Genomic DNA, 11,047 nt, shown 5'->3' with positions numbered 1-11,047 from the left:
TAAGAATTTTAAGATGGAACTAGCAGAGCATTAAACCAAGTATGGAGCCCCGTGTAGTTACAGGTTATAAGCCCATGAAGCAGCTCTAGACACAAAAGAGTTTACTTCCAACTCCTTGGCCAACCCCCTGGCTGATGAGAGCCGAGCGGGGAAAGCAATGCGTGCCATCTGGGGGGTGAGGCAGAGAAAAGCACATGTCAGCCTCTTCCTTCCCCATCACAGTAAACATGAGTCTCTCCATCGAGTTGGCGGAGCCATCAGATTGAAGCAATCAGCACGCTCAGGACAGCTGTTCCAGAGAGTCACCTGGACCATGAAAGAAGCTCTTGTGTGTTAAGGTACCAAAATTTGGGGATTGTTTGTTATTGTATCCTAGGCTGAGCTCATCCTTAATAACACACCAAGGAAGACCAGAAGTAGAGGGGAAAGCCATACTTCTGAAAAGTACTGCAAAGGAAAGGAAGTCAGACAGTGACGAGGAGGGTGATGGTTCCCACGCATTAGTTTTTCCATCAATAAAGTAAGAATTCAAAAATTAGCTTTAACACGTTCTAACTCTGTATTATAGCATTATTTCCCTTCACCTCATTTAAAAAAAAAAAAGGAAAGGAAAGTTATTGTCCTAAGAAGAAAGATGACACGTTCTCTCCTTAGCCTGCTGTTCTCTTGGTTCCTGGCAGTCCTTGGCCTGTTCCCGCTGTACCGAACAGCTCCAATATTTTCAGAAGCCAAGACAAAGTCACTCTCCTGGGACAATGTTCTTCTCTGGAAAAAGCATTTTATCAAATAAACTTAATTTGTTCCCATGATTTGATAGGTATCCCCCGAACTCGGACTGATCTTACAAGCATCTTTTTTCAAAAGCGCTGAAACTGGTCCCTTTTGTTTTTGTTTCTCTGTGACATCACTGTGGGCCTCACATTTCCCTTAAAGTTGTTCTTCATTGCTCTCAAATACGGGATTGCTGTATGACACTCCACTGCCACACCCTGGCATGTCAGAGTAGGAGGTCTGGTTTATAGGTGGCCAGCTGGGGTCATTTGCCAGGTCCCTCTGCCATATCCGATACTGGCTTTTTGAATGGTAGCCACAACACCTTTTGATTATCATCCACAGGGCCCGGTTTTCAATAATGGCCTCCTGAAAAATAAGAGTCACATTTTAAAATCAGAAGTCCCACATTTTGAGAGTTCCCCCTCCACGCAATAATGCACCACTGCAACAGCTGCCAAAATCCATCCAGACCAAGAACTTGAGCTTTGGACAGATCTCAGAGGGTTTCACAAAGTGCGTTTCCATCACATTTAGTCACAAATGTTGACTATCATAGAAGGTATCATGAAAGAAACAGAAAAATATGAGGAGCCAAACTGTCCCGTGGAATTAATGATTTGGGTATTTGTACTATTTTCTGTATGTACTTTTGGTACTTTGGTATATATTTTGGTACATCAGCAATAACTTTGCTAAACTGAATGAGTTAATTGGGTAGGATTCTATGAGGAATTTTGTCAAAGAAGAGTAGTCCCTAAAATCTACTCATCTTTGATCTCTGTGGCCCATTGCCCAGGGAAAGAACAGAAAGCAGCTCGACTGCATTGTTCCTCTGAAAGCCGATCAACCCACCAGCTGGCAGGCTGCTCAAAACCCCACACAGCCGTCAGGCTCTGGGCTCACCTGCCGGACCTGCTCTTCTACTTTCCTCCAGCATCAACAAGGGAACAATGGTTCTCCTTACAGCTGGAGTGAGGCATTGGGATCCAGTAAAAGTTTAAAGTCTAACAAGTGAAATAACAGAGGGAGAGGGTAGGAAAGGGGGAGGGACAGAGAGAGAAAGAGAGAGACAGAAGGGAGAGAAACTTGCGGACTCTGCCTTGCCCTGAGTTTTTGCAGTTCTGGAAGACTGATGGCCTGCACCCCTTGCTTTTCGCTGCTTTGGAAGGATAAACTGAAACACTGAGAAGTGATCTGTCCTACTGATGTGCACTGTATGTAAAACGCAGAACTAGAAACAAAAAGCCTTGATGATATTCCATTCCTTGAAACAAATTCACCCATGAGTTCTTCTGTCTGGCTCTTCAAATAGTTCATACATTAAACATCTATATATACAAACTCACAAGTAATAAAAATAATTGGCTATTAAAGCTATCCACCTTAGCTCCCATGCCTCTCGGCAAGCAGTGAGCCCATGAGAATCAGCATAGGAAGGACAAGGTCTCATTCAAGGCTGTGTGTTTTCTGGGCTGCTCTAAGATCAGGGTGAGAGGCTGGGTTAGATCTCAGCAGACAAAGCAGTATTCACAATTGTGCAAAAGAAGGACAGACATTCCCATGCCTGTTCCCCCAAAAAACTCTCTGGACCATCTGTGTGGCAGGCTGGCCAGGCAGTATGTGGTTAGCACAGCCGGTGTAAGGAAACTGTTAGGGTGCAGTTAGCAAAAAGGGGGTAAGTTGCAGAGTTCTCCCCAGCCTGCAACGGTTGATTGAACAAGATTAAATGAATGCCTCAAGAGGCTCAGACAATAAGGAAAGGGGTGATTAAACACAACAATGGAAAGCTGTGACTTTCCCCTGCACAAAACATAGCCAGTGGTAGGGAAAAGTGCCCAAGTGTAACCTTATGACCTGGCTGCATTGTGGCACTGTGGTTTCACAGCCACTCCCCCCAGTGGGTTTTCACAAAGGATGATTAAAAACTGTGACCCAGGGAGTGGTGGCCAATCCAAAGCTGCAACCCCCACACCCATAATAAAAGAACAAAACTGGTATTTGACAGGGTCGTCCCCACTCACAGGAACATACCATCCCGTCTCGGCGGCCTGCTCTGTCCAGTTTGTGAGACTTCCTTTCACTTGGCAATAAATGCTGCTTGTGTGAGTTTCCAGTGTTCATCTGTGTGTGATCTGTTGTCAACTTGGAACCCATTTTTTGGCCCTGGGAACCAAGGGCCAAGAAACACAAACTTGAACCTAACCAATGCTCAGTTCCTTGTAATGCATATGATACCTAGAGACACCCGAGAGAAAACACCTTGCTGTGTTCACGATGGTCCGGCATCTTTCCCTGCTCTGCCAAGCCCACCGTGGGAGGGAGGAAATCTCAGTGTCCACACTCTTTCCTTACAACTATCTTGTTTGTCCCTGAGTACCTTCCAATAACAGGAAAAGGGGAACAGCCAGGAAAGCAGCTGGAGACTGCAGTTAGCAGCCTGGGGGTGGGAACCGGTGTCCTTCAATATTAGTTTTCAATTTAGAAGCTGCTGGGAACCCACACTAAACATCTCACCCAACCCAAAGAAACAAAGGAGAAACTTATTTTTCATGAGCATCAGGTTACCTTCTCCACCTGCTGGGATTAAGCAGAGTCTCTTCTCACATTTAATAAATGAATGACCCTTTACCCAGCTTCTACTAGAATATAGCCGGACTCTAGGTTCTGTAGGTACTAAGAGGAGCTCTTGTGAGCAGCACAGTTTAATGGCAGGTGGAAGAAGTGTACACACCGATGACTATAGCACTTGTCCCTGTCTCCATGTAGAATGTGAGCTCTACCCTCTGTCATCCTTATGCCCTGGGATAGGCCCTGGCACATGGCACATGGTCCAATACTTGTGGAGAAAATGAAAGAATGAAGGAATGACTGAATGATTGATATGAAGTAAGAAACAGGGCTGGGCACGTGGCTCACACCTGTAGTCCTCACACTTTGGGAGGCTGAAACAGGAGGATCATTTGAGCTCCAGAGGGTGAGACCAACCTGAGCAGTGATGAAGGAAGAGAGAGTGAACCACGTAGAGACAGAGGGGGTGGAGCGAGAGGGAGCTGAAGAGTAAAAGCCAGAAAGCGCGCTGGAGATCCCGTTTCCCATCTGTAAAGTGAAAATGACACAAGTTGTTAAGTGAAAGACGCAAGACACAAAAGAGGCTGGGGAACCCACAGAGACAGAGAGCACGTTAGTGGCTACAGGGGGGGATGGGGAGATGCAATGAGGCGTGACTGCAGGTGGGCACAGGCTTTCCTTGGGGTGATGACAATTCTGCAGTGTGGTAGAGTTGATGGAGGCGCAGCTCAGTGTATCTGCTTTAAACTCTGAATTGTGTACTTAAGGTGCATTTTATGGTGTGTGAAGCATATCTCAATTTAAAAACAAAAATTGTGTTGGGTCTTCATTTGGAAACTTTAGAAATGAGGAGGAATGTAGAGATCATAATTCCATTCTCCAGCCACACTTTACAGGTGGGAAAACTAATGCCTTGTGACTCAGAGGGAGAGGCATCACTGCTCACATCGCAAAGGAAGGAGCCCCCACTGCTGAGCCCTTGTCAGCTAAATCTGTTTTCAAACTCCCAAAGAACTTCCCCACCAAAACTCCAATACAATTATCAGCAGCCTGGGAGCACTTACCTCCACAATAAGGGACACAATGAAATTGAAACTGAGCATGACAATGATGTAGACCCGCCACAGGACAGGAGTGCAGACCAGCTGGTGGGAGATGACAGAGTGAATTAGTCTGAAGACAAATGCATGCCAGAAAAATGCTTGCATGTTCACAGTACACATTTTCATGGGTCACAAATCTCATATGTAAGATACACACATAATATACATATATGCATGCTTATATTACATTTATGCATACACAAGGATGTCTGGAAAGTATCCGGCCAAGTACTGGTTGGATACCTGCCAGACAACCCTCATGTATAAAGAATTTCTATGTACATATGTACAGAAAAAGTGTGGGAAGGTTATACTCAATGATCTCAGTGATTTGGGGGTTATGATTATTGCTTTTTTCTTCTGTTTCTTTCCTTGGTTTTTGTTGCTCTATAATTTCTAAATTTCCTATAATAACTTCTGTTGCTTTGCAATAAAAAATAGTAAAATCATTTTCTGGTTGATAGCTTTTGTTTTGTTTTTAAGAGTGAATACAGCCATGTGGCTTTGTCTCCAGGAGGCTCTGATAGTGTACGTATCAAGCCTCCACATTTGACAATGTCACCCTTTTGTCACCCTTTTCTTTCTTGTACCATGTCTCTCCGCAAATGAACCTTGTTTCTTAGCAGGGGTCAGAGCTTCACCATCAGGAGTGTGAGTGCAGCCGCGTAGACTGTGTCTCACAAGAGTGTTTGTCAAAGAAGCAAGTGGGGCTGGAATCAAGCTTGTCATTACCTGTCCCTTTCCCCACTTTCCTCTGTGTCTTCTCCAACCCTTCCTAGGCACAGTGCCTGATATACACGTACATTAAATGCACTAATCAATGGATGGATGGATGAATGAATGAATGAATGAAAAAAGGGGAGGATACCCTACTGTGCCTAGCACCACTTTGTACGTTGTGTCTTATCTTGGTAGGAGTAAAAACTAATATGACTCTATGGAAGATAATACTCTCAAAATGAACAGCTCACATGTACTTGTAGGAATTTATACAGGACTAAAATGATATATGTACAAAGTTATTTTATTGTAGCTATGTTTGTAATAGGAAAACATTGGAAATAAATGTCTATCAATGGGGGTTACATATAAAATATGTTATATATAACATACATAATATGCATTTATATATAATGAAATAATATGTTAGCATTAAGAAGAATAAGGCAAATTTATATACCAATATGGAACAATTACCAACTATGCTGTTGCATCAAAGAAGCAGGTGCAGGAGCGTGTGTGTGGGTGTAGCAGCCATGACAATCTCCCATTCAGATCTCCTGCTGGGAGGGTAAATGACGGATGCCCCAATGGCCATGCTCAGAATCCACTGTCATGTCCACCCTAAAGCTGGACTTCATGGGCTGCTTATGGCCAGTGAGTGAGGACAGCATGGATTCTAATCAGACTCATTACTGTGAGACTCTCACTCCTGAGGGGCAACTGTGACTTGATTTCTTAGAACTGCACTGCATGGGATGTCACTCATCCAGTTCCTCTTTCTTCCCTCTCTCTCCATAGGGGTCCGACCCACAGCACCATGTGAGGCCCCTCCTCACCTCTGCTGTCTTCCTACTCCTTCCTCTGCCTAGAAGTTTCCTGCAATGAATCCCTGGCACAACTCACCCCCCCTTGACACCTCAGAAGTCCTGAACAAACATACTACTTGTGTAAAAGCATGGGAGAAGGACACATCGATATGCTTATGCCTGTACATATATTCTCGTACATACATACAAAATGCATCCCAAAGTATGTAAAATAAATTGGTATCATCTTTTGCCTCCAGAAAGGAGAAATTGGTGACTAGGTAACTAAGATGGGGGGGAGATTTTCACTAAATAACTTTTTATAGCTTTTGAATTTTAAACTGAAGGAATGTATTCCCTATTAAAATAATTTACATATTTTTTTAAGTGGGCAGAATCTAGGTTGCAAAACAGCATGATTCCATTTAAAAGAAAATAAAATTTATAAATCACTCAATGCACAGTTCTAACATATGAATTTTCAAAGAGGGAAGCATACAGTGAGTAATGTTATAATTTTCCTTGCCCTGCACAGCCTGCATTTTCTAAACTGAACACGTATTTTTATGTAATAAGAAAAATAATTATTTTTAAAGTGAACAATCATTCTTTGTGAAATCCTCTGTAGTCATGCTGACAATGACTTCATATAAGTTCTCTCCAAAGTAAACGTGTTCCTATTTTGTTATAGTGGAGGACCCAGCCTCAAAGCGTGACCAAAGCCAACGTGTCTTAACCTTAACTGCTGCAAGATTAAGAAATGTTAACCCACTTAGAAGACTAGAGGGCAAAGACTACCTCCATGGTACTTAACCTAATTCATGAAGACACTTAACAACAATAGTCATTACACTGCTAACAACAATAATTGCAAAAACTTGAAAACCTAATATAGATACAAGTTAGTATCTGTAGGTTCATGAAGGGATGGCTGGTTTAGAATACACTGTGTGCTCGAAGTGGTCATCTCTCTCTATGCGTAGATATAAAATGTCAGCCGGTCATTCTTTCTCTTTTTTTTTTCTTTGCTATTCACTGTGCAAGGCACCCATACAATAAGAATGAATGAGATAGAATCTTGCACCTCACGCAAGTCATCTCTGAGATGAAGAGGCAAGAAGATGCACAAAGCACTAAGTTGAAAAACTCAGGTTTTTCAATCATCTCTATGTCTTTCATTTATTAGCCTACAGAACATTTAATAATGATTAAATTTTAATCCAAAAATAAGATCAGTTGGAAGAATCAAAATATGTTTTTCTACTCCCTAATGTGCACAATGTGAGGGTGCTCAGCATGGCCCCTGGGTGAAGGGCTCAACTACAACTTGAGCTTTACCGTAGACATGAAAACAATGTAAACTAAACGTTTGTACCCTCTTATTAATTTGAAATTTAAAAATTAAAAATAAATAAAAATATGTTTTTCCCTTTCTTGAATATGTAAAATTCTGGTATCTTGTAGGTTTTCAACTCTGTCTCAATATTACAAAATATAGGAGAGTTCACAAGGTACAGTATGGTTCTTTGAAAGCAAAGTTTGCTAACGTTAAGTATGAACATCCAGAAAAACATGTTTTTAAAGCAGTAAATACATGTAAATAAAGATCTTAGAATTAATGAAAAAAGTATTATAGGCAAAACTATATTAAATAGCTTCAAAACATTTAGGGAGAAAAGCTCTCATATTTGAAAGAAAACATGTTCAAATAGATTTTTCAATCTTACGTGGGATCTTTTACAAGAAAAATATTTAATATTTTTCAAAGGCTTTCTTTAATCTCAGGAAATTAAAACCAGATGGAATTTTCTGACCATCTTAAATAAAAAATATGGATAAATTCAGCATTCTTTTTAACTCTACCATCCCAAAAGAATAATTGGTGTCAAGAATGTATGTCAATTACAACTGTGACCTGCTTTTTGAAGGTAGGGTATTTTATAACCATAAACCATCACCATATTCCAGAGATGAGACTTACATCAAAACGCCTATATAAGTCTGGTATATCAGCAAATAGAATGAATAGACACACACCCAGCTGTACGATCAGCAGAAGGACAAATACATCTGGGGAATAAGAAAATGAATGTCATTTTGAGAAATCAGAATACAAAATGTCACATTTATTAGCAAATATAATCTAGAGTAACACTGATTTAGTTTACTTGATTTCTATATCCAAACACAGCAAAAATAGATGGAAAGTACTCATTTCTGCGCAATGGGTCTCACCTCTACAATTTCTATGTATGCTTTTGAGGCAAGCAGAAAATTTCAAATGCATGTTATAAGTTTTAGTTAAAATTGGTATATATAGAGAGAGAGAATCAATGATAAAATACATTTTCAATAAACATCTTGAAAACATCCAACTATCTGACCCTCCTTAATGCAACTCATTTGTCTGATATCCTTTTCTGGCAAAAACAAAGGCTGTAAATAAACAAATTTTAAAATTGCAGTCATGTGGAGGTCAGCATTTGGCTTTTTCCTTATCCCAAGAAGTAGAGCAAAATAATTTTCTCTGAATAAACAAATTTGTATGAAGATATTTGATGCTTCAATTCGTGCTTCTGAATTCTCCCAATTAGAGGGATAATGATGGTATAAATGTCCCAGGCTGGGCATGATGGCTCATGTCTGCCATACTAGTACTTTGGGAGGGTGAAGCAAAAAGATCACTTGAGGTTGGTAGTTTGAGATCAGCCTGGGCAATACAGTGAGCTCTAGAAACAAACTAGATAACAAATAAATAAATAAACAAACAAAATCCCTTTTAAAATTAGCTAGGCATGGTAGTTCACACCTGATCCCAGCTATTCAGGATGCTGAGGCAAGAAGATCACTTTAGCTCAGGAGTTCAAGATTACAGTGAGCTATGATCATGCCGCTACACTCCAACTTGCGTAACAGAATGAGACCTTCTCTTTCAAGAGAAAAATAGGACACACTTCCTCACCCCAAATTGTACTTTGGCCAAGAGCCTGCACAATCCTCTGTAGTCAGGTTCCTCCAGGCTGGACCCGCTCCCAGCCTGCCACCACACAATGCCATCATGGCAGAAGCAGGCTCTAACTGAGTGTTGTCACATTTCTACTCTCTCAGGATAAATCCTGACAAGTACTGACAAATAGAGAAATATGTGGGTCTTCCCAATTTAAAGTGATCCCAAGAAAGGATACCTAGAGACAAACTTCTGGGGAAAGGAAAAGAAGGAGGAAGAAACCCTCATATTTAATGTAGCCTTGAAGGAAGGTCCACAGGACCCATCAACAGGAGGCTGCCCAGTGTGTTTTACAGAGCCCTGGAGTGAAAGTCAGGAGCCCTGACATGACAACCGACTCAGTAGCTGCTCCCTTAGTGACTAGAGAATGTCTGTCGTCCTCTCTCATCACTTTTCACCTCTGATCCAGTGCAATTCTACTCACAGTTCGTATAGGTTGGCTGTCTAAATGGCTTTCCTTTAGAGAATATAAGAGCCACAATGATACAGTTGATCGTCCCCAAGAACCATATAGTAGTGTTCTCAAAGCTTGTGAAGGCACTGTTAGTTCCATTGCTCTCTGGAGCAGTTGGATATATTAAGAGGCTTTCATTTTTCACTGTGCAGGCACTAAAAAGGAAACCAAGGAAACTGATGAAGTAAGACAATAGGCCTTTATGGAACATTTATCTCCACAACACACCACACCAAAGAGTGTCCAAAGCAGACACACAATCCTTCAATAATTGCGTATGCTTTAATAAAAAAAAAATACACTAAAATATAAGGAAGAAGAAACAAGCACAGATAGACCCATATTTACTAATGCTTTAATAGAGATAGATAGACAATAGCTAATAAATAGATGCCAGATAGGTGGATAGAGAGATAGAGTCAACCAGTAATTTATTCAACAAATTGTGTAGCCCATCGTGTATATTAATAGTACAGGGCGAAGAGATGAGTAAGTCAGGATTCTTCCTTCTGTGACTTAAGATCGCTGATAATTTATAACAGAGTAGCCATATAATTGATCAAGTAAGATGGACAGTTTTGGATCAATAATATCACTGAGACATCACTTAATTTAAACTAGGCTCTTAATTGGGGCTTCTCAGGCAGACTATAATCCATGGTTAACCCAAGTATAAAAGATGGTCATATCATTATCATATGATGCAGACAAAGATAAGTACTAATGAATGGTACATCAACTGTGCTACAGAGAAGAAACAAGCATGGATTATTTCTCAACAGGACTTAAGAAAGCCAAAACCTTTGGCATGATGAAGACCCACTTGCCTCCCATCATATTGACCAGATGAGGCTTGATGAAACTAGAAGTGAGAAGCGCTGAAATTGAGACTGTAGCTGTACCTGTGCATCTCCATGGAATACCAAGGCTGCCTCTGAACCAGGAGGAAGCCCACAATATGCATGGCCAGGCTGAGGAGGATGTTGAAGATGACAGAGAGCAGCACAGGTGGAGAGATCAGCCGTCCTGCAGGCCTGAAAGGCACCAGCTTGGGGTAGGCACCACTCAGATTCACTGCAAAATAAATTAAAATTTTATATTTATGAGAGAAAAAAATCAATATATTCTTGATTGGAAGAATAGCTTAAGTTCTTTGGTCCATACATCTGAGAAAATGGACAAATTTGGAATATATCACAAACTAAGGAAACAAAATTAATGGATGCAAATTCATCGTATCAGGAATTTTTAAAAGAGCAGACACAGGACAACAAAATGTCACTATTTGGCTATTAAAGACTCAAAGACTATTATATTATAGGTAAGGGGGTAGTAAAATGCACCCTCTCATATATTACTTGTGGGAATGTAAATTGATGCAACTGCTCTGTGGGACAATTGGAAATAAATCCAAAAAGTTTAAAATGCTCATAACTTTTGATGTAGTTATTCCATTTCTGGAAATCTCTCCTAAGCTACAAAAGTAATCAGAGATATGGAAAGATGTTCATCACAGCATCATTTATAATAAATTGTGATACTTTTACACAAGTCATTAGAAAGGAATGCTTTCAAATAGTTAATGACAAGTAAACAGTGATATCAGCAACAT

General features: G+C 40.7%; 1 protein-coding gene across 1 annotated transcript in view; it reads right to left on the bottom strand.

The window, feature by feature from the left end:
* Positions 1-927: 927 nt before the first annotated feature.
* The window catches only part of ATP13A4 (ATPase 13A4), a 148,279-nt gene continuing 138,159 nt past the window's right edge, over positions 928-11,047 (bottom strand). The window contains exons 26-30 of the mRNA XM_012806907.1: positions 10,338-10,509; positions 9,406-9,590; positions 7,956-8,044; positions 4,407-4,487; positions 928-1,140 (exon numbers count right to left, since the gene is read on the bottom strand). Of these exons, the coding sequence (XP_012662361.1) occupies positions 928-1,140; positions 4,407-4,487; positions 7,956-8,044; positions 9,406-9,590; positions 10,338-10,509 (740 nt within the window). The remainder of the gene's footprint in view (positions 1,141-4,406; positions 4,488-7,955; positions 8,045-9,405; positions 9,591-10,337; positions 10,510-11,047) is intronic.

Source organism: Otolemur garnettii, unplaced genomic scaffold (genome assembly GCF_000181295.1).
Source record: "Otolemur garnettii isolate 467f Iridium unplaced genomic scaffold, OtoGar3 scaffold00060, whole genome shotgun sequence".
Lineage (NCBI taxonomy): Eukaryota > Metazoa > Chordata > Mammalia > Primates > Galagidae > Otolemur > Otolemur garnettii.
This window is presented reverse-complemented; position numbering and strand designations above follow the sequence as displayed.